Source organism: Hemitrygon akajei, chromosome 27 (assembly GCF_048418815.1).
Source record: "Hemitrygon akajei chromosome 27, sHemAka1.3, whole genome shotgun sequence".
Lineage (NCBI taxonomy): Eukaryota > Metazoa > Chordata > Chondrichthyes > Myliobatiformes > Dasyatidae > Hemitrygon > Hemitrygon akajei.
In genome coordinates, this window is record NC_133150.1 from 43,238,486 (window position 1) to 43,262,825 (window position 24,340).

The 24,340-nt window shown below is 44.5% G+C and overlaps 1 protein-coding gene and 1 long non-coding RNA gene across 5 annotated transcripts in view; one reads left to right on the forward strand and one right to left on the reverse strand.

The window, feature by feature from the left end:
- Positions 1–15,468, reverse strand: part of LOC140717312 (solute carrier family 41 member 1-like) — a 70,140-nt gene extending 54,672 nt beyond the window's left edge. Inside the window, exons 1-2 of one of the 3 annotated variants that reach the window (XM_073030780.1) lie at positions 15,394–15,468; positions 13,783–14,517 (exon numbers count right to left, since the gene is read on the reverse strand). In XM_073030780.1, the coding sequence (XP_072886881.1) occupies positions 13,783–14,196 (414 nt within the window). In that variant the 5' untranslated portion in view covers positions 14,197–14,517; positions 15,394–15,468. Of the gene's footprint in view, positions 1–13,782; positions 14,518–15,149; positions 15,337–15,393 lie in introns of those variants that run through there. The other 2 variants (XM_073030777.1, XM_073030779.1) reach the window with 2 other exon arrangements.
- LOC140717313 (uncharacterized) lies at positions 15,325–22,146 on the forward strand. Of its 2 annotated transcripts, XR_012096513.1 has the most exons (3): positions 15,326–15,694; positions 20,248–20,386; positions 21,796–22,146. It is a non-coding gene; the product is annotated as an uncharacterized lncRNA (long non-coding RNA). The 2 variants fall into 2 exon arrangements; XR_012096512.1 differs by lacking the exon at positions 20,248–20,386 and having other exon boundaries at positions 15,325–15,694.
- The last annotated feature ends 2,194 nt before the right edge of the window (positions 22,147–24,340 follow it).

The window sequence follows — 24,340 nt, forward strand, 5'->3', positions numbered from 1 at the left end:
TGTGCTGATCCAATTAAGTTAATAGTTGAATATATCATTGCAATAATTCAGATTTATTTGTACCTCCCTTAATTGCAGGACTCTGCAGAGAGTGGTGTGGACAGCCTAGCACATCTGTAGTTGTGAACTTCCCATGATTCAGGACATTTACAAGGGCAGGTGCCTAAAAAGGGCCCATAGGATCATTGGGGACCCAAGTCATCCCAACCACAATCTATTCCAGCTGCTACCATCCGGGAAGCGGTACCGCAGCATAAAAGCCAGGACCAAAGAGGTCCGGGACAGCTTCTTCCACCAGGCCATCAGACTGACGAACTCACACTGACGTGAGTGCACTCCATATTACATTGACTATTCCATTTATTATAAATTACTATGATTACACATTGAGATGGAGACCTAATGTAAAGACTCCTATTCCTCGTGTATGTGAAGAACGTAAGAAATAAAGTCAATTCAATTCACACGTACATCGAAACGTACAATGAAATGTGTGGTTTGCGTCAATAAACATAACCCAAGGAATGTTGCCACACATTCTGCGCCAACACAGCATGACCACAAAGACCAGCAGAACAAAAGCACTGGAACAAAACAACAGCACAACAAGCCCCTTTGCTCTCTCTCAGCCCCCACAGAAACAGAATTTCTTGTGTCTACATTCAGATTTATTTATCACATGTGCATCGACAGAGTGGAGATATATCTCTACCAAAGGAGGTGTAAGGCGTTCCTTCCCTCCGCTAGCTTGTCAGTCACCCTCGGGCAAGGTGTAGCACCTGCTGAGCCCCACCCCCCCGATCATTCACGTGAAGCCATGGGAACAGGTGGTGGACAGTCGTATGAGCAGCTGGTGGAGATCACAAGTCCTGGTTATGTAACCACTGACGCCCGGCAGTATTGATGACAGCTGTGGTCACCCGTCTTGTAAAGTCACAGCCCAGAAGGCGGCAATGGCAAATCACTTTTGTAGAAAAACTTGTCCAAGAACAATCACGGAAGGACCATAATCACCTATGTCACATGACGATGTTCGTAACGATCGAACATCAAAACATACAGTCAAAAGCGTTAACATCCAACACAACTCGAGGGTGTGCTGGGTGTCGTCCACACATTCCAGCACCAACATAGCACGCTCACAATGCTTCGCAGCCTCAACAAAATGAAGACGTACAAGACTATCAGATGTAGGAGCAGAATTAGGCCATTCAGCCCATCAGCTGTGTTCTCCCAGATTCTCCTGCAGCCCACCTACACACAGAAAGTATTTTTTCTCTAGCAGTTCTTCCCTAACCAATTGAGAACCTGTCAACGTCTGCCTTACATACACTCAATAAATACAGAATCACCAGCCCATGGCAGAAGAAATTCCTCATTTCGGTTTGAAACGGACAGCCATTAAAACAAGTTTAGATTACAAGATCATAAGATTTAGGAGCAGATTTAGGCCATCTGGCTCATCAAGTCTGCTCCACCATTTCATCATGGCTAATTTATTAGCTTTCTCAACCCTATTCTCCTATATCCACATGGTAACCTTTGATTCCCTGACTAATCAAGAATCTGCTTTAAGTATATCCAATAACTTGGCCTCCGCTGCCACTTGTGGTAATGAATTCCAGAGACTCACCACACTGGCTGAAGAAATACTTTCTCGTTTCTGTACTAAATAAACAACCCTCTATTTTGAGGCTGTGCCCTCCGGTCCCAGACTCCCCCCGCCATAGGAAACGTTCTCCACACCCACTCTATCTTGGCCTTTCAATATCGGAGAGGTTTCACTGAGGTCACTTGCCATTCTTCTAGGCTTGTGCAAGTACAGGGCCAGAGCCAAACGCTCCTCATATTAAACCTTTCATTCCTGGAATCTGGGATCTTCGTGAAACTCCTCTAGGTCCTCTCCAATGCCGGCCGGCACATTTTAGATAATGAGCTCAAAACTGCTCAGAGTACTCCCAGTGTGCTCTGACCAATCCTCGAAGCTTCAGCATTACATCCTTGCGTTTATATTCTATTCCGCTCGAGATAAATGCTAACACTGCGTTTGCCTTCCCACCACCAACTCAACCTGCAAGTTAACCTTTAGGGAACCCTGCAAGCGGACTCCCAGACCCTCTGATTTTTATTAAACGTTCTCCCCGTTTAGAAAACATGAATGGCTGGAACAATGCAAAGAGAAGCAGATTGTTTCCAGCTGAGAACTTCACCAGTAGGCTTGAAGAGTTACGTGTCTGCCTCGCCTGCAATGATCGTATTTTTAGCTAGAATTGTTTCCCCAAAAGAGGGGAAGGTAAAGATTTAAAGATTAGCTTTCGTTCTCACATGTACATTGAAATAGTGAAATGCATAATTTGCATTAAATCAGCAAGGATTGAGCTGAGCAAGTGTAGCCACGCCCCCAGTACAATATCGTAGGATATGATAATAAATATGATCCTGAACATCACCAGAGACTACTGAGACCCCTGGACTAAATGGATTTCTACCATGTTGCAACCTCATTATTTTGCTGGCAATTTGTTCTGTACCCTACAATATTTAATTTCTGCGCTTTAGTTACGTGCAATTCATTTGTAGATTTAGCTCTTGATTTCCCAAGTTCCTGTGTGTTACGTGTACTACTGTGCTTTACACCTTGATCCGGAGAAACAGTGTTTCATTTGATGGTATACATGTAGGCCTCCATTAGTCTCGATAGACCATGGATTTGCACCTTGGAAAGTTTCCAGGGCGCAAGCCTGGGCAAGGTCTTTTTTAAAAAAAAAATGGAAGACCGGCAGTTGCCCAAGCTGCAAGACTCCCCTCTCCACGTCACCGATGTTGCCCAAGGGAAGGGCAGCTTGACACCAGTGTCAATGTGTGGTTAAGTGCCTTGCTCAAGGACACACACGCAAGCCTCAGCCAAGGCTCGAACTAGCGACCTTCAGATAACTAGACGAACGCCTTAACCACTTGGCCACGCGCCAACACATAAACATCGTTAAATGACAATAAGCCTAGGTTGACACTGAAGATTTATAGAAACTGGAATTGTGAACTGCTGGGTTACTTTTTTTTGAGCAGACTCCTCAAATTGCAGAGACAAGCTTACTCTATTTATTTTAGAGCCCGTATTGTTGACAAACATTTCCTATCAAGTTGCCTGCCACTGTTACTGAAAAGCCGAAGAGCTTGAACCATACTCAGAGAGACGTTTATCCTAACCACCTGGCTCTCTACACACGAAACACTTGTGAGATTTTATAAGGTGACTTACAATTCGGAGAGCAGGAATTTGTTTTATTCATTTGTGCAAGTCTGTGGGTTCAGGTCTCACCCTGCAGATCCGAGTTGGCATCGTAACTGCGTGCGGCACTATTGGTGACACTTGGTAGGTGAGGTGTCAAACTGCGCTCTGTCCGCCAAAGGTTAGCTTTATTTGTCACGTGTACACAGAAACGTACAGTGAAACGAGTCGTTCGCGTCGTCGACCAACACAGTCAAATGATGTACTGGGGGCAGCCCACAAGTGCTGCCATCCTTCCAGCACCAATGTAGCAGGCCCACAACTTCATAACCCTTCCTACCCTGTACGTATTTGGATGGTGGGAGGAACCCAGGGTACTCGGGGGAATCTCACTCAGTCAGACTCCTTACAGACAGCAGTCAGAATTGAACCCCAATGGTTGACTGCTGATGCAGTAGAGTGATGCATGAACCTCGACGCTACCGTGCCAGCTAATTAGACTACATTACAGCAGGGGCTCCCAACTTGGGGTCCACGGACCCCTTGGTTAACGGTAGGGACCCTTGGAATAAAAAAGGTTGGGAACAGTAACAACAAGTGCTGGAATCTGGAGCAACAGCCAAACGACATCTGGAAGGGCTCAGCAGGTCGAATAGCCTCTGCATGGGATGGAAGAGGAACTGAAATGTTGCATTTTTATAGACACGTGGGAAAAAAAATAAAGAATCTCGTTTTAAAATAGCTCAGGATCAGTGCCCTTCGAACTGATCGAGAGACGCTGGATGTTGTGGGCTTCACAATAAACAGGTGGCGACTTGAAGTCAGATTTCCTGAGCGGATTCAGCTGCACTTGGAGACCATTGCACCTGCTCTTGACAACAGCAGGGTAGCGCTCTTGTCCAAGCTGTCGGTTCAAGTCCTGCTCCAGAGGCTAGAGAAGGTCCAGACAGGAAGGGGGTCCCAACTTTTATCATGCCATGAGCCCCTAAGATTAACCTAGGTTAAGGTTGGGAACTCCTGGTCTAGATTGAAGCTCTAGAGCGATGAGGCAACAACTCTGAGGATTTCTTAACGAATGGATAAGGAAACCTTTTCGCTTTGGATGCAGAAGGTATCAAGTCACTCAGCTTGCACTGTGCCTCAATCACAAAACAAAATTATGGCAGGTGCACAAATTGTTAACCACGTTTGTTGTATTAGTACAGTGACTACACTACATAGGGGCGTGGCTGTGTTTGTGTAAGAGAATGAGCCTGTTCTTCTGTTGTTGCAGCTTGTGATGTTCTGCCAAGCACTGTAGGCACGCTATGTCAGAGTGAGTGGTGACACTTGCGGGCTGCCTCCAGCACATCATTGGTCGCTAACGCAACAGCATTTCACTGTACATTCTGACGTATGCGAGATAAACACACCAAGAGTTGTCTGTCCAGAAGCTGAAGGAATACTCTCAGGATGAACGTGGTACCAACTTGAGTTAGTCTGCAAGTTCCCACGCGAGGACACAATTTATTGAGGAGAGAGGAATCAGGAAAGTTTAGGAGTTTCACTAGGATTACACTGTGCAGCTAGAGAACGGGGTTCTGCTCAGTTCAATCCTGTAGCGGGGAGGAAATATCACAACACTTTTTACAAGTGTGCAGCATGTCATGAAGCAGCACGCATGTAAAAGGTTTGAGACCAAACTGGTTTAGTCACAGGAGTACTGCAGTTACACAACGAGGTCAGAACTGGATTTCCCACCACAAGAAGCACCCACCGGATGTCCCGTCCCATTTCACTCCACCTGGATGGTACAGAGTGATGGAATACTCTCTAGTTGTGCACCTCCAACCCTCGAGCTCAGTAACCATCCAGGACAAAGCAGCGCACTCGTTCAGAACCCCACACATCATACTAAAACGCTCAATTCACGGCGTGTTTGTGATGGGCATTATTCCCACAGCATCAGCCTCCACACAGATGACGAGGGTTTCTGGAGCATACCCACACAACAGTCCGACTTAGAACAACCCTGCCCTTCCTTCATCACCATCCTGGTACTCCCTCCCCAAGCGTGCACTGTGAGCACCTGTACCGGTAGGGTTACACAGATCAAAGAGGTAGATCATCACCAGCTTCTTAAGGACACTAAGCAATGGGCAGTCAATATTAAAGTTGCCAACATCTATATCCTCCAATAAGGACCACAACCTTGTCGTTGGGTTTGGAGGCTCGCATGCTTCAATGACCCAGGCAGCTATGTTGGCTGGAGATAATGTTTTATGCTTTGGCTCTTGGGTAGGGTCACTCATACCAAACAGGTCAAAGGGTAGAGGTCAGACAAAGAATGGTTCACTAGGTCCTCCAGGTTCATTGGTTCAGCTCGGGGCTAGCAACCCTCACAGGCAAAACAAAACTGCTACAGAAACAGCAATGAAGGTTCATTCTACACCTGAGTGCGACGGTATTCCTGAGTCTCCACCCAGGAATTACATGACTGACGGTAGTGAAAACCAAAAGGAAGCTACCGACACAAGGAAGGAAGCCCTGACCACCACCAGAGATGGAGGACCCTCATTGCCGCCCCAAACGCCAGCGGTGTAACGGGCAGTAAGGTCGAGTGTGTCAGAGAAAACCAAACGCAACTTCCCACCGAAACTTGAAAACAATATTCAGACCACAATAGATTTCCTTTAGAGTGGACGGGTTTGCAAAAAGCAAAAGGTGGCAGTTCCACACCCCCACCCGCACACAAAATATCATGACATGGCCTGAAGGTCAACGCTATGACTGGCGAGTTCTAGGGTCAATACTCACAGGTCGGTGAAGTCCGAAGTTGGAGGCCCTATGCCAATGAGTCTGGGGCCAAGCACTGGAGGTGGCCCACCCTGGGGTTGAAAGTCTGCCCGTGAGTGGGAAGGGATAATACATTGATGCCAGAATGTGTAGTGACAATTGCGGGCTGCCCCCACCTCATCCTTGGTTGCTATTGCAAATGATACATTTCACTATATGTTTTGATGGACATTTGATAAATACATCTGACTCACATTAAATTCAAAACATATTGAACCTTATTTTGCATTCTAACGCCACACAGATTTAATCAGTGACGCCCCACCAATATAGGGCATATTTTCTTAAAATGGCTGTGGTATCTATTTAGATAAACTTGCTTACAGAACAAAAAAAACTATTAATAGATTCAGAGGCCACTTCTTACAGACTTGCCTGTGCCAGCACTCAGCCAGCTACTCAGTCCATGGGGAAGCCTCAGGGTCTCCAAGACTGCAGATATTTGTAGAACAGAGGCTCAGAGCACAAACATAAGAGATTATGCAGATGCTGGAAAGCCAGGGCAACACGCACGAAATGCTGGCGGCACCCAGCAGGCCAGGCAGCATCTATGGAGAGGAAGAAGCTGTCGACGATTCGGGTCGAGACCCTTCACCAAGTCCTGCCCAAGATGCTACCCGACCCCCTAACTTCCACCAGCACTTTGTGCATGTTGCTCAAGACCGGCTTAATCTCGGTCTTCATTCCTTGAAATATAGGAAAATATGGGGGAGACATTAGTGGGTGGGAGGTAAAGGACTTGTTTTATTGTAGTTGCTCTGCTGATCATAGTGGAGGTGCTATGCTGAAGGCAGAGTGTATTCTGACACTTGTGGCTTGCCCACAGCATCAATGTTCCCTCAAATTTATTTATTTATCTTTAAATATGCCCTAAAAACTGCAAGGCACTTTACATGTTTTTTCTTTTAAATAAGTACACTATGAATATTTAGAATGAAAATTGAAAAATCACATACATTTGATTTTATTTATTAATTAAAGGATTCATGAAATACAAAAAAAGAAAATCTTTCACTTTAAAAAAAAAACTTTTTCCAGTTTTGTCCAATTCCAGCCGCGTGGCAACGAAGGCTACGTGCACGGGAGCGTTGCCGTTACTGTGCGGCCACAAACCGGTACAGCTTAGAGGGGAAGAGTGCCCAGCTTATCCTTAGGCTGTGCTGGCTGTTATCACTAACAATGTATTTTAATGTTTTAATGGTGATAAATAAATGAATCTGGTTCTGATTGCCCACGCTTCATAAACCGAACCACGCGTGCACACACACACACACGCACACGCACGCACCAACAGCAGCTGAGGGAGGAAGAGCATCACAGACATTTCAGATCGGAACCCCGCAGCAGGACCTGAGATGTGGACAATTCCTCCCCCCCACCCCCACAGCTGCTGCTCAACCAGTGTTCCTCCAGCATTTGGTTTGTGGCTCCCGATTCAGCAATTGCAGCCTCTTGTGTCTCCAAGTAGAGCCTCCTCTGCTTTACTGAAAGAAAACAGCTTCTCTCCATAATGACAGCTGCAATTACCTCACCATCCCCTTAAACCCACAATTCTGAGCTGTGAAATCCACACTGACAAATATAGGTGTCCGAATCACGAAGCGCAGTTGCTCGTTTCCTAGGCAAACTACAATGAAGTATGCAAAGGAACCCTGGAAGTTTTGGTTGGAGAGTGCAGACACTCATATATACCCAAATTATAGTAAAGACAAGCTTCCAAGCTGTGCTGACTTCTGAGACACTATTCTGTCTGGAGTTTGAAGTTAGGAATTTGTGACGCTTTGAGACAAAGTACGCTGAACCGGCGGGGATAACTTTACTCACATCAAAGTTGAACTGACACCACAACCTGCAGCATAGACTTGCTTTCAAGGACTCCAAAACTCACATTCTGGGCATTATTTTCATCATGGCAGCCACTTCTGTTCTGGCATTGGCACAACGTTTCTGATTATGGTACTCAAAGCCAGACAGTAAAAATTGTCCGGCAGAAAAGAAAACAATTGCATTTACGTTCCACTTGCCTTTATGATCAAAGTCACACTCCACAACCCTGAGCACTTACCCGGGCTAATGCACCAGTGCAAGTACCCACCACCCAGACCATACTGTCTTCCTGCTGCTGCCATCTGGGAGGAGGTACAGGAGTATTGGGTCCCACACCACCAGGTTCAAGAACAGTTATTACCCCTCAGCCATCAGGCTCCTGAACCAGCGTGGACAACTTCACTTTCAACTCTGAACCGATACCACTTTCAAGGCACAAACAGAAGAAAATCTGCAGCTGCTGGAAGTCCAAGCAACACACAAACTGCTCAGTTCCAGGAACGATATGTGGCTGTGGTGGCTTCCCCTGCTGAGTCCCTCCAGCATGTTGTGCGTGTTGCTCACTTTCAAGGACTTATTTACCATTTATTATCATTATTTTTGTATTTGCACAGCTTGTTGCACATTGATTCCTTGTTAGTCTGCATGCACAGTTTTCAACTGATTCCATTGCATTTTTTTTGTTCTACTGTGAATTTCTTCAGGGAATATGAATCTCAGCGCAGTGTATGGTGACGTATGCACTTTGATAATACAGTTACTTTGACAAACAGTAATTATATACAAAAAATAGGAAAGTCAAACTGTAGCAGTTGTACCTCACCTTGGCTGCACTTTCTAATCAAATCAGACACACCCATCGGCTGCAGTTGGGGATAGAAGTCATTGGAATGGAAAATTTGGCAGAAAATTAATTAAAAGAAAGCGTATAAAGATTAGCCTTATTTGTCACATGCATATTGAAACATACACTGAAATGGGCTGTTGCGTTAATTCAGTGAGGGATATGCTGGGGGCAACCTACGAGAGCTGCCAATGTACCATGCCTACAACTGATTAACCCTAACCTGTATGCCTTTAGAATGTGGGAGGAAACCAGAGCACCTGGAGGAAACCCACGTGGTAAAACAGTGAAGTTCAACATTAATACTGCACTGAGCATCGTATTTTGTTTTTAAGTGATTCAGCTTAATACTACCAGACCCAACCTTTCAGCAATTTCAGATGTACCAATGACTTTGCCTACAGAATAACTCTGGTGCAAGGTTTAATTGGAACTTGTGGAACTCCCACGGAACACACAAAGTTCCATTTACAAACATGAAGGAGCTTATCACAGCAAATAACACAACGCCTGACACAGCCATCTGGTTTAAACCTCCTAATATAAAAGTTTCTGTTCTATACCCTCAAAGACACTTTATTAGATACACTTGCTCATTAATGCAAATATCTAATTAACTAATCTTGTGGCAGCAACTCAATGCACAAAAGCATACAGACATAGTCAAGAGGTTCAGTCGTCATTCAGACAAAATATCAGAATGGGGAAGAAATAAGATCTAAGTGACTTTGTGTGGAATGATTGTTGGTGCCAGACGGGGTGGTTTGGGTATCTCAGAAACTGCTGGGATTTTCACGGAGAACACCCTCCAGAGTTTACAGAGGATTGTGTGGAAAAACAAGGAATATCCAATGAGCAGCAGTTCTGTGGGTGAAAACGCCTTGTAAATGAGAGAGGTCAGAGGAGAATGGCCAGACTGGTTCAAGCTGACGGGAAGGTGACAGCAACTCAAATAACCATGTGTTAGAAACAAACTGATTCTGATTTCTTGCTCATTATTTACATAGCTATTCACATGCTAGTTTGGAAGGAAGTTTCTGCCCTTCCAGACCAGTCAGGCGACCTGCTGACATGAATGGGAAAAGGTTTTGTGGAAGCATGTCAGAGAAGCAAGGGAGTTGTACCTACAGTCCTGATCGATGGTTACTTCTTCATATCCACAGATACAACAGATCTGCTCATGGACGCGCTGCTGCCGGTGGGACCTCACTCTACACAAGGTACTTGCTACATTTCCAAGGACCTCACATCCACCTGCCTGGGAGCATGCAGAACCTTGGGAGTGCAACCCCTACCAAACCACCCAGCCGCTCACGGTATCGAGTGCCCCCCTGCCCCACCTGAGGGTGCAGATCTCAACACCCACTTCAGTAATCGAGAACTGGAAGGGAAGCAAGACAACTTCATTCTCATGAGAGATCCCATAAATGCCAGAACCCCGGAGCAACCACCACAGAATACTGGAAGAACTCAGCAAGTCAGTCAGCATCTAGGGAGAGGAATAAACTGTCAACATTTCGGGCCAAGACCCTTCATCAGGAAGGTCCTAAAGGTGAAGGATTTCAGCCCAAAACATTGACTGTTTATTCATCTCCATGGATGTTGCCTGACCTGTTGAGTTCCTGTCTGTGTGTGTGTGTGTGTGTGTGTGTGTGTGTGTGTGTGTATGTGTGTGTGTGTGTGTGTGTGTATGTGTGTGTGTGTGTGTGTGTGTGCGCGCGCGCGCACGTCTGCGTGTTGCTCAACATCAATCTCAATGCATTCTTAAAGACACTCTCAGGGGGTCCTTTGGGGCCCAACTGAATGCTACAGAAAACATCACAGCAACATTGCAGAAGATGCTGAACAGAAGCTTCAAGTTATTTAACCCTTTATTCCCTCTCACCACCCCTAGTGAGGAAGACTCCGAGATGTATAACCAATATTGATTATGATAGATGGTGGACAGGCAGCACCTTTTCCTGGGGAGGCAATGGCCACTATGAGAGGACGTACTTTCCTCCAGTCACCTCAAAGGTATGGGGGAGGTGGTGTCAGAGGTAGCATTATTTTCATAAACATACAAGTGCTTGGAATGCACCTCTGAGGGGAGGGGAATGGTAAAGATATTAGGGACATTCAAGTGACTCAATGAAAGAAAAATGGAAGACTACATGTGAGAGAAGGGTTAGAATAACCTTGCAATTGGTTAACAGTTTGGTACAACATCATGGGCCAAAGGGCCTGTGCTCTATTTGTACAGCAAAGCTTCACGTCTTCATCTATAACTTGCTCCTTTACACGTGTGGCTTGCCAGCCACTTTCTAAATTGAACCCCTGAACACTAACCTCACTACTTTTTTTATTTCTATCTTTCCACTACTTAGTTAACTATTTAATATATACTTACTGCAATTAATTTTTTTCCCTATTATTATGCATTTCATTGTACTGCTGCCGTAAAGACATCAAATGTCACGGCACGTGCTGGCGGTTTAAACCCGATCTGATCAAGCGCAATTCATTTTCACATGCACGTCTTCCAATCCAGAGTCCTGGTTTCCATGACCCAACGTGGTCTCCTTGCACTGCAGGAACCAAACTCAGACCCAGCCAGCACTTGTAGATCACCAGTGCTTGGTCCACAGGAGTGACCTCAAGCTTCTGCTTGCCTGCCATTTGAACTCCTGCCTCGCTCAGACTTTACATCCGGGCCTCCTGCACCAGCAAAACAACAGTCGACGCTTCAGGCCGAGACTCTTCACCAGGAATTGAAATCCTGATGAAGGGTCTCAGCCGGAAAGGTTGACTGTTTATTCCTCTCCCTAGATGCTGCCTGGCCTACTGAGTTCCTCCAGTATTTTGTCAGCTACATAACACAAAGGTTAATTTGAACTGCCCCATTTCAAAAATTCCCATTGTTCCATCCAGCGCCCTCCCCCAACCTCTCTGCATTCAAGACCAACGATTTTCTCTTGCTGATGAAGGGCCCCAGTTTTCAAAACATTAACCATTTCTCTTTCTGCCCTCCAACTTGAGATATCCAAGCGTTGTTTTTGTTTACCAGACTTCCAGCATCTACCGAGTTCCACCAGCTACTCAATTATTTGTTTACTTTATTTAGCAATAGAGGGTGGAGTAGGCCTTTCCAGTCCTTCAAGCCATGTTGCCCCAGCAACCTTCGATTTACCCTTAACCTACCGGTAATCACACGAGAATTTACAATGACTGATTAACCCACCCAGTGCATCTTTGGACTGTGCACCCAGAGAAAACCCATGCATTCTACGGGGAGGACGTACAGAGTCTCCTTACAGAGGACACCGGGTTTGAACTCAGAACTCTGATGCCCCAAGCTGTAATAGTGTTACACTACTGTGGCACCCATTTTTGCTCCAGAGTTCCAGCATCTACAGCATTATTTTGACTTTCATGCTGTTCCACAAAATGCACACAAATTTTAAGGTGCAGGCACAACGGACTGTACTCGCTGGAGTTTAGAAGAATGGGGGGGGGGGGGGGCAAACTTAATTGAAACCTGTCGAATATTGAAAGGCATAGTCAGAGTGGATGCGGAGAGGGTGTTTCCAATAGTGAGAGAGTCTAGGACCCGAGGGCATAGAGATGACAAGAGATTTCTTTAGCCAGAGGGTGGTGAATCTGTGGAATTCATTGGCATAGATGGCATGGAGGCCAAGTTATTGGGTATATTTAAAGTGGAGGTTGATAGGCTCTTGATTAGTAAGGGTGGCAAAGGTTACGAGGAGAAGGCAGGAGGACGGGATTGGAAAGGATAATAAATCAGCCCTGATGGAATGGCAGAGCAGACTCCATCAGCTAACAGGCCTAATTGCGCCCCTCTGTCTTATGGCCTCATGGACTGTGGATGGTGGAAGCCCGAAGCAACTGGTGGAACTCAGCAGGTCAGACGGCATCTGGGAAGGGAAATGGACCGAGTCCAGTTGAAAGGTCGAGACTCAAAACATCGACTGTCCATTTACCTCGCCAGATGTTCTCTGGAGGCTGAGCTCCTCCAACAGCTCACTTCCCACTTGATCCATCGGAAAAGTTGCGTAGCACACCCTTATCCATTCTTCTAAGATGTTCATACATCGGAACATGGATCTGCAACTACTTTTAACCATGCCTGATGAGAATCATAATCACACCTATTACCGCTGACAGGTGTGCGGAAATTTGTTTGTGGGGCAGCAGTACAGCACAAGGCATAAAAATTACTGTAAGTTACAAAATAAATAGTGCAAAGGAATATCAAGGTAGAGCATAGAGAGCAGAACAGGCCATTCAGCCCACAATGCTGTCCGACCCTTTAACCTACTTCTAGATCAATGCAACCCTTCCTAAAGTCAATCTAATCCTTCCCTTCCACAAAGCCCTCCTCTTCACTTTCATCTGTATGCCTAAAGGTCACTGGCTCACATGGCACCACAGTGGTGCAGGGTGACACCTGGGGGGGGGGGTCAGAGTTCAATTCCCTCTGCAATTACCTTCTCTCCTTAGGCTTCTGTTTCCTTGAGTGCTCCAGTTTCCTCCCACAGTCCAAAAGTAGTACCGCTTGGTAGGTTGACAGGTCATTGTAAATGGTCCTGTGATTCAGCTAGGGTTAAATTGATGGGTTGCTGGGCAGCGCGCCTGGTTAGACCACAGGGTCCTCCTCTGCACTTTACCTCCAAATAATTAAAATAAATCTGATGACAGAGGGGAAAGGGCTGTTCTTAAAACGTTGCGTGCGGACCTTTAGGCTCCCGTACCTTTTCCAACATAAGGCAGACTTTAAAATCAGAAGTCACACAATCTGCCCCAGGGCATTAAAAAAAAATCAGCCATTGCATAACTGTATGCAAAATACTGACGTCGGGTGCCCGGCATGCAAAAATCAAGACATGGCTCTCTGTGGAATTCCCAAGAGCAGGATATTTACCTCTCCCCCTGTGACAAGGTAGTGGGAGAGAGTTGGGGGGGGGGGGTAACAGTGAGGGCTCTGGCTTGCCAATTAATAACTTGGGGAAAATTCTGCGGATGCACAGACGACAGAAATCTCCCTTACCTGTACAATGTCCAAGACCATTCCAGCAGCTACCGTGCCAAAACCTGCCAGCAGGAATGGGAAGACAACTTGTAGTCCAATGGAAAAGGAGGTCTCTTTAAGGGAATCTGGCGCCCGGCTGGGGTCGCTGCTAATATCATCACTGTCGATGCTCTGACTTCCGTTCTCCAGTAGAGCGTCTTCCTCTCTCACACCTTTGGCATTGGCACGGGAGTCTCTCACAACAGCCTCCGTCCTCTCAATTTGTTCCCTCTCCTCCGTTAAATACTCTGAGCTTTCCGTCTCCACCAGCTCCTTGGATGAACTGGGGGTGATGGAGATGGTGAAGTCGTCAGAGCCAGCATCAACGGGGTAGGCGCTTCCATTCACATGGTAAACCAGGCCAACTTCCTTCTGTTCTGTGGGGTTAGACATGGCGCTTTTACAATCTTCGGGATATCATAATGTTTAATTTCCTTAGTCTTTTAAACGTTTCAAAAGAGCCTCCCACTCCCCCTTCCCAAAAGTTAAGCGTCAAGTAGATTTCTTCTTGGGCCAACTGAACGGTAAGATGTTATAAAGATCCTTCTGCAGATGTAGTCGGTAGAGTTGCCGTTCCGTCAGATTTCAGTGCCATCCCCGTCGAGGAAGTGTGCCATAAGTTCAACACGTGGCAGGAGGAGGAAAAAAAGTTCCTAATTAATAACGGAAACGGCGGTTGCTTCTAGCGGTCAGTCGGACGAAGGCAAGCCGTCACTATTAATGGAAAAAGGAGACACGTTAAAAATCGCTCCCATGTAATAAACGAGAGAGAGGGACAGACAGAAAAACAAGCACTTTATTCGAGGCAAGCAAACCTTCAGCTCCCACAAATCCACTAAGTGACAGTTTCTAATCACGTCTAATGAAAACTACTGAACACTCATTCAAAAAAAATACGGGGAGGAAAAAAAAATCTCCAAACGTCACCTGGATTGTCAGGATCGTTTGTGTTGCAAAAGCCCGTTTTTAAATTAACACACAAGTTTCACTCAATATTTTTTCCACAAACTTGATATCGCAGAACCTCGCAAACATGTTTAAACATAGACGCGCCCCGAAATCCCAAGTTTTCAGTTGCACTCAACCCCTGATTTTTGCCCACTGAAATTCCTCTAACATTTTCACAATCACTGTTCTCGCTCACAGTTTAACGTGCAATCTCTGAAACCAGCTCCTGAATCCCTGTTGCTTTTGCGATCCTTTCCTTAAATATTGTTATAGATTTTAGAATCAGTCATTTAGCCGTTTTGCAGAATGTCTCAAACATTTTAATTCCTCGAATTCTGAAGTCAAGTCCCCCAAGTATCTGATAAATGTACAATTCCCCCGGTTTCAGGCTGCAATACCTCCCGACTCTTTAGCTGAATTGCCCAGCCCGTGTGCGTCAAACAGGGTCTTTACCCCGTCAGTTGTGAAGATGCGGTTGCCTCAATGAGTGAAGCCTCCAACCTCCCTACGCCTCTGGCCGAGCCTCCTGCTACTCCCGCCGGGTTTTACTCTGCCTGCCCCCACCCCCTTCATCCAATTCCGCCCACCCCCCGACTCCGAGGGGGGTCGGCCATAGTGTTCCCGGGCCGGTTAAACTGTTACCTGTAGGCCAGCGACCGTCACCCATTAACCGAGTGGCACTCCGCGTTCCGTCACCGCATCCCACCCCACCCCGCCTCCAGACAAATGTGACGAGCACCGGCGTCCACCAATCAGAATGCGCGGCCGCCACGGGCCGAAGGCGACGCGTGGTCGATGAACAGGCCGGTTCGCCAATCAGCGCCACGCCAGTGACGGCGAAAGATACATTCCCGTACGTCATGGAACCCCAGGTATCGGGGAATGTAGTGAGACATTCGGCGCGTGTTCGACCCGCCCCCTCATCTGCCACACGACCAATCAGGTAAGGCGGCACGACAAGATCCCATAAACTACCCATGTGGTCGGCAATAGAGGGGAGGACTTCAGGGCGGGAAATAAGTTCCATAGAATGCCCCCCCCTCCTTTTGTTTTTGTGGGCCTGTCAAAGAATTCGGAAGAGAGGGCGAGCCAGGGAGGGAAATGGTTAAAAAAGTTATTCTTTACTAGAACAGAAGTTAATTGCATCCGATGGATGGGTACATGACTCATGGGCAACAATTAATAAACAGAAAACAAACAAGATTTACTGGACGGTCTAATTAAAGAGCGAAGTAAACTGAAACTTGTGAACTCCCTGTAAGAAAACTCAGTCATTACACATGTTATTTGGCACTCAGTTTGTGATAAGGTTTGATTATCAGGGGAGTTAATTATTTTTTTGTCAAACGTTGACCTTTTTTTTGAAAATGAGCTCTGTATATTTCAATCCAAATTAATATTAGCCATAGAGGCCAGGACACCTTAACCTCCGTGCCTCGGTTTGGGCAGGCAATCCCAGTCTTTTCATAGCTGATTGGTATCAAATAACTCCTTTAAATAAATGCGGATGCTGGATTAGGGTGTTCCCCATGTAGTGCTCCCCGGAGTGGAATGGCACCACTCGCTAACTGGAAACATTGAAATGTCCTGCATGGAGCAGACCTTTTAACCCATTACGCTAGCATCAAACACAGTTAAAATTAAAGTAAATCTCTTCTGTCTGCACTTTATTCATACCCCCCCCCAACTTCCTGCACATTCATGTGTCTAATGTTCTTTCAAACACCACTATTGTTTCTGCTATATAAACACAAGAGATTCTGCAGATGCTGGAAATCCAGAAGAACATATACAAAATGCTGGAGGACCTCAGTGAGTCAAACAGCACTAGGAATGCAGAGTCGATGATTTGGGCCAAGACCATTCACCTTAGTCCTGATGGAGGGTCTCAGCCGGAAACGTTGGCGGCTTAGTCATTTCCGTAGATGCTGTCTGACCTGCTGAGTTCCTCCAGCATCTTGTATCTGCTTCCACTTCTGGCAACCCGTTCTGGGCACCTCCCCTCACTTGCCCTGCACATCTCCTTTAAACTTTTCCCCCCTCACCTTAAACATACAAGAGATTGCGGTCACAAGGCCACAAAGGGAGGGAGAAGCTTAGACGAATCTCTATCTATAGAAAGTAGACGGAGTGTTGGGAATATCTGGACCTGATTACCTGTATCCTAAGCAATGTAAGGAAGATATACAGCTCTGTTCTATGCTTCCATTCCACTACAGGGTGGTGCCATTTCACTACAGTGAGCACCAGATGGGAAACACTCTGATCCAACATCTGAATTTATCTAAAGCGTAAAAATAATATACGAGTTAGTTGTAATCTAACAGGAGTCCCTGGATTCAAAGAGGTTCCAGAGATTTGGAAAACTGTAAGGGAATACAAGGAAGAGAGAGAGAGAGAAAAAAGTAGGAAACTGTAGGTCTTTAGGATTAACATCTATCAATAGAAAAAATCTATTGAAACCATTATGAAGACCGGAAGATCATAGACCATGAGACACAAGAGGTACTGCAGATGCTGGAAATCTAGAGTATTACACACAATGTGCTGGAGGAGCTCAGCAGGTCAGGCAGTACCTGTGGATGGGAATAAACAATCAATGTTTCAGGCCAGGAACCTTCATCAGGACTATATAGAACATAAGACATAGGAGCAGAATTAGACCATTCAGCCCACCGAGTCTGCTCTGCTATTTCATCATGGCTGATTTAATTTCCCTCTCAACCCCATTCTCTTGCTAAATAACCTTGAATGGTCTTACTAATCTAGAACCAATCAACCTCTGCTTTAAATATATTGAATGACTTGGCCTCCACGACCATCCATGGCAATGAGTTCCAACTGAACATTTTAAAAATTCACGAGATAATGTAGTTTTAACATAGAACATAGAAATCTACAGCATATTACAGGCACTTTGGCCCATAATATTGTGCCGACTAGGTACCCTACTCTAGAAACTGCCTAGAATTACCCTACCACAATAGAAATTCTGATTGACCAATTTGCTAAAGCTCATTAAGGCTGTAACATAGAGAATGAGTAAACGGGAACCAGTACATGTAGTGTATTTAGAGTTAGAGTGGAAGGCATTTAATTAGGGGTCACATAAAGAGTACTTTTGGGTTTAATATATTGCCATAGATGGGAGAGATGTAATTTATTAGCAGAATGCAGAGAATTGGGATAAATGGGTCATTTCTAAGTGTACTTAGACCACACTTGGAATATTGTGTCCATTTCAAAGGAGGATGAGAGGTGACTTGATGGAAGTGCACAAGATGATAAGAGTGGACAGCCAGGGCAGTGCAGAATTGGCTAATATAAGGGGGCATCATTTTAAGGTGATTGGAGGAAAGTATAGAGCGGATGTCAGAGGTAAGTTCTTTACACAGTGAGTGGTGGATAGATGGAACACCCTGCCAGGGGTGGTGACGGAGGCAGATACATTAGGAACATTTATGAAGCTCTTAGAGAGGCACATGGATGATAGAAAAATGGAGGGGACTGTAGGAGGGAAGGGTTAGATTGACCATAGTTAGTTAAAAGGTCAGCACAACATCATGGGTCAAAGGGCCTGTACTATTCTATGTTGAATGAATCAGTATAAAATAAGTTTCATTCATTTTGTCAAGTTCCTTGGACAGAATGTTTTGGAAAAACACCCAAAATGCTAATCATATGATAAAATAAATAGTCATTTAAATTGAGCCTATGACCAGGTGTCTATTCAAGATTTGAGTTTGGTTAATGTCATTTCCAGTATACAAGTGGAAAGAAGAATGAAATAATTGTTATTCTGGATCTGATGGAAAACAAAAAAAAAACACAATAAGAGAAATAACAGTATGATAAAAATACAATGAATATAAATATATCAACATAATTATGTGCCGTGTCGTATGACATAGACGATCATGGCCTCATGACCATGATTGATCTTGGCAGATTTTTACTTAGGGATGGTTCGCCATTGTCTTCTTCTGGGCAGTGTCTTTACAAGACGGGTGATCCCAGCCATTATTGATACTCTTCAGAGATTGTCTGCCTGGCGTCAGTTGTCATATAACCAGAACTTGTGATATGGACCAGCTGCTCATATGACCATCCACCACCTACTCCCATGTCTTCACGTGACCCTGATCGGGGTGGGGGGGGGTGGTCTAAGCAGATGCTACACCTTGCCCAAGGCTGACCTGCAGGCTAGTGGAGGGAAGGAGCATTTTACACCTCCCTTGGTAGTAGAGATGTATCTCCAACACACCACCCACATAAATACTTATGAATAGATTATATGCATAGATTGATTGTATGTGCATAAGGTGCATCACTATATGTACATGCATTCAATCTATGTATATAAGCTATCTTATGTATTTGTATTTATTAGTGTGTACTTTGGCCTTGAGAAGAATTGGGATCAGCAAGTGGCAAGTCATTGAACATTTTCTTGATGATTGGATATAAACTTAAGGTTCCCCGCTCGAATTTTTAATTGTACCATATTCAGAATTATTGACATCATAAATTAATCTAAGTTAATTTTTCTGTAAAGCAGAGAACGCCTTTGAATGTTGGCTCAGTCAAAGGTTGCAGATGGCAAAACAAATTTTGGGGGGTATAGAAAGGGTAGATGCAAGCAGGCTTTTTCATCTGAGATTGGGTGAGACTCGAACTAAAGGTCAAGGGTCAAAGGTGAAGTGATTAAGAGGAACATGAGGGGGAGCTTCTTCATTCAGAGTGTGGAACAAGTTGCCAGTGGAAATGGTGGATGTGGGTTCAATTCCAACAGCTAAGAGAAATTTAGACAGGTAAATGGGCGGGAGGGGTACACTATGGAGGGTTATGGTCCAGGTGCAGGTCAACGGGATAAAACAGGGTTATAGTTCTGCACAGAATAGATAGACTGAAGGGCCCATTTCTGTGCTGTAGTGTTCTGTAGTCCCATGAAAGCAATATCCTTAAAAATTGATGAACGTTGCTTGCTTAATCCTATGTTTCCACTTTCTTAATCAGCAAAGTGATTGGAGTCCTGATAGAACATGTTGTTTCTGCACATATATTTAGCTGCCAAGGTCTTGAGTGAATTGCATTTCAGATGAGCAATGCTAATCACAATTGGTGATGCCTATTTCATTCAGTCATTGATTTTGAAAGTTATTTTCAAAATCTTATATATGATTAAAAAATTGCTGAAAGAACGTCGTATATTTCCATTCCATCTTTCACAATGTCAAGACATTATAAGTAACCAGAACTGAAGCAATACTTTGGAATTGCAATCTCTATTGCATTGTACAGGTACTTCTGCTATTATGCAATAGTTACATTCCTAAGAAACCTTTTTTATGGAAGTCATGCTGCAATAGAACAGGCTGTCCTTACCTTCGAAGCAAAGGTTTAAACAGGTTTTCAAAATTGTGATCATACTTAACCAATGCAGCCCGCAGTATGCAGAAAGCTCTCCCTTACCTACCAATCTGTTATTTCTAATAGGCATTATGGAATTAGCCGCAGCTAATTCTCGCTATGCACACTCCTGCAAACAGCAATAAGATTCCAGGAACAGAGAAATTCTGGGGTCCACACCCATCAATCCTTCAAAGTCACTGATCAAGTTGTTAAGAATGGAATGGTATGTTGGTCTTCCTCAGCCAGGGGTTTGAGTTCAAGAGCCGTGAGGTAGAGTTACAGCTCTGTAAAACTTTGGTTAGACCACACTGGAATACTGAGTTCATTTCTAGTCGCCTCATTACAGAAAGGGTGTGGAAGCTTCAGAGAGGTTGCAGAGATTTGCCAGGATGCTGCCAGGATCAGAGAGCATGTCTTAAGAGGACAGGGTGAGCGAGCCTGGGCTGTTCTCTTTGGAGCGAAGGAGGATGGAAGGTGAATTGACAGAGGTGCACGAGATGATGTGAGGCATAGGTTGAGTGGATAGCCAGGGACACTTTCCTGAGATGAGGAGACATCATTTTAAGGAGTTTGGAGGAAAGTATAGTGGGGAACATCAGAGGCAAGTTTTTATAGAGAGTGGTGTATGCGTGGGTGGTGGTGGAGGCAGATTCATTAGAGGCATTTAAGAGATTCTTAGATAGGCACACAGACGAAAGGAAAATAGAGGGCTCTGTAGGTAGGAAGGAGAGATTTTTCTCAGAGTAAGCTAAAGAGTCAGCATAACATCATGTCCGAAGGGTCTGTACTATACTGTAATGTTAATAAATATGACCTCTGTTTTAATATTGTTATCTTAGAGGTAAGTAGGGGCCTGGGTGTGTGGGATAATTTCCCTTATTTTAAGTGGTTTATGCTAGTATGGTAGAGGATCTTTGTCGCACTGGTGTGTTATGCGGGATCAGTGCTCAGGACTGTGGAACATTAAAGACTAAGTGGTACCTACAGACTAGTTTGAATTTATTTGGCTGACAACTTTTACTGTTTTGATTCAAGTACCGTGATCAGAAAACCGTAGTGCCCATCTCAGAACTCATCTGGCTACTATAATGAAAATCTAAATAACTTGTGAATCAGAAATTTTAAAAAACTGAAGCAGCACGCACAAACAGGGGAAAATCTGCAGGTGCTGGAAATCCGAGCAACAAGCAAAAAATTGCTGGAGAGACTCAGCAGGTCAGGCAGCATCTACGGAAATGAATGTCAATGTTTCGGGCCAAGACCCTTCGTCAGGACAGGAGAGGAAGGGGAAAGACGCCAGGATGAAAAGGATGGGGGCCAGCTGGAAGGTGATAGGTGAAGCCAGGCAAGCAGCAAAGATGAAGGACTGGAGAAGATGGAATCTGATAGGAGAGGGGATTGGACCATAAGAGAAAGGGAAGGAGGAGGGGGAACCCAGGGGAAGTGATGGGCAGGTGAGAAGATGTAAAAGGTCAGAGTGGGGAGCAGAGGAAGAGGGGAGAAACTGAAAATGCTGGAAACACTCAGCAGGTCAGGCAGCATCCATGTGGAAAGAGAAAAAGAGTTAATGTTTTGGGTTGAAGATCCTTTGCAGAGCCTTAGACCTCAAACATTAACTCTGTCTTTACACAGGTTGCTGCCATGGCTATTGTTGGTGTGTGGGAGAGGACATACTACAATGTGCTAACACACTATAGAAAACCAAGGCTGACCCTGATCCCATCGGCACCTGACATCTGCACAAGCCACAAAGTAATGAATACAGGTTTAAAAGGAAGTGTTATATTGTTACAAATAACTTTTGGAGATAAAATCTTTTCACAATAACTGCAGCAGTGAGTGTGTCGAATAGGTTACATCGCAAGTATCCAGTACCAGCTTGTTAACAATTGTGCTTCAACGTGCAGGAAATTTCCCACAATGTTTAATGCAAGTACTATTTTAAAATTGAGAAAATAAACAATTATCAAAACATTGGCTGAATTTTCCAAATTTTATTATGTCATTGCGTTGATTTATTATTGGATTATTATTTTCACATGTACCAAGATACTATGAAAAGATTTTGTTCTGCACATCACTCCGCAGTACATAACTACATCAAGTCAGTAAAAGATAAACTAGAATTGATCATACACTGCGTGGCCACTTTATCAGGTATACCCCATACACCTATTCAATAATGCAAATGTCTAATCAGCCAATTTCGTGGCGGCAACTCAATGGATAAAAGCATGCAGGTACAGTTAAGAGGTTCAGTTGTTGTTCAGGTTGGAGATTAGAATGAGGGAGAAATGTGATCTAAGTAATCTTGACTGTGGAATGATTATTGGTGCCAGATGGGGTGGTCTGAGTATCTCAGAAACTGTTGATCTCCTGGGATTTTCATGCACAACAGTCTCAAGAGTTTACAGAGAAAGGTGTAAAAAAACAAAAAAAAAAGACATCCAGTGATATTTTCAGTGAAAATATCTTGTTGAATGGAAAATCCTACAAAAAGTAGTGGATATGGTGCAGTCCATCACGAGTAAAGCCCTCCCCACCGTTGGGCACATCTACACGGAGCGTTGTTGCGGGAGAGCAGTGGCTGTCATCAGGAACCCACATCATGTTCTCTTCTCACTGCTGCTGTCAGGAGGAAGGTACAGGATTCTCAGGACACACACCACCAGGTTCAGGAACTGTTGTTATCCCTCAATCATCAGGCTCTTGAACCATAGGGGATAACCATGCAATTTCACTTGCCCCATCATTAAAATATTCCCAGAACCAATGGACTCACTTTCAAGGACTCTTTATCCAATGATTTTGATATTGCTTGCTTGCTTGCTTATTTATTTATTTATTTACTTATCTATTTATTTATTTATTTGTTTGTTTGTTTGTTTATTCATTAGTTATTTCTTTTCATATTTGCAGTTTATTGTCTTTTGCACACTGGTTGAATGCCTAAGTTGGTGTGGTCTTTTATTGATTGATAATATTAGCACAGGTCCCTGATTGGTCTGGCCTGTGGATTGACAGGGTGACATAAAGTGTGAGGTGTATATTTATGAAAGGCAGTGTAACATTACTGGCACTATTCTAATAAAGCAAGCAGTTGTATAAATATGTGAAACAGCAGCAATAAAAGATGGAAAGCGACCAGTGGAGGATGAGAGTGAGTGTTGGGGAGTGGTGGGGGGAAGGACAGGGCCACACGGCATTCAGACAGGATGCACATGTGTGCTGGGTGACAGCAGGGTGTAAAGAAGTCCAAGAGCCTTGGGGGAAGAACCTAATTGCCATGATGCATCCAGATAGGTTGTTTTCTATTGTGCATCTGTAAAAATTGTAAGTGTTAACAGTTACATGCAGATTTCCTTCGGGTTCTGAGGAAGCGGAGGTGTGGGCATGCTTTCTTGGCTGAAGTGCCCACGTGGCCAGACCAGAACAAATTGGCATTTTGGGTTTGGTTTCCAACCTGTCATTGGTGGAAGTACAGATATTACCTATATTATTTTCTCATATTTGGATTTTTTTCTTCAAATTCAAATTTATGTATGCACATGGAAACATACAGTGAAATGTGTCATTTGCATTAACAACCAACACAACCTAAGAATGTGCTGGGGGCAGTCCGCAAATGTCGCCAAACATTCCGGCACCAACATAGCGCGCCCATCATGTTTATCAGAACAACAAGAACAACACAGGAACTAAACAAAAATGACAACAGCAAAACTCTCTTCACTCTCCCACCCATTCACACACACACACACACACACACACACACACACACACACACACACACACACACACACACACACACACACACACACACACACACACACACACACACACACACACACACACACACACACACACACACACACACACACACACACACACACCAGTCCTTGGCCCTCGACTCTCATGATTGTCATGTCATATTTATGACATTTTGTTCCATATAAAAGCACAGATGGACTGGGACAATTTGAACTTTGCTAGTGTACTGTACAACAATTCTGATACTAACGTAAGTTGGTCGGTTAACCACAACTGCTGATTCTCAATGGGACACTGTGTCTTTGTGTTTTATCTACAAATGTACAAGCTAAGGAATGGGAACAGGAGTTAACCATACAACTCCATTGAGACTACTCCAACACTCAAAAGCATTGCTTTTAAATTA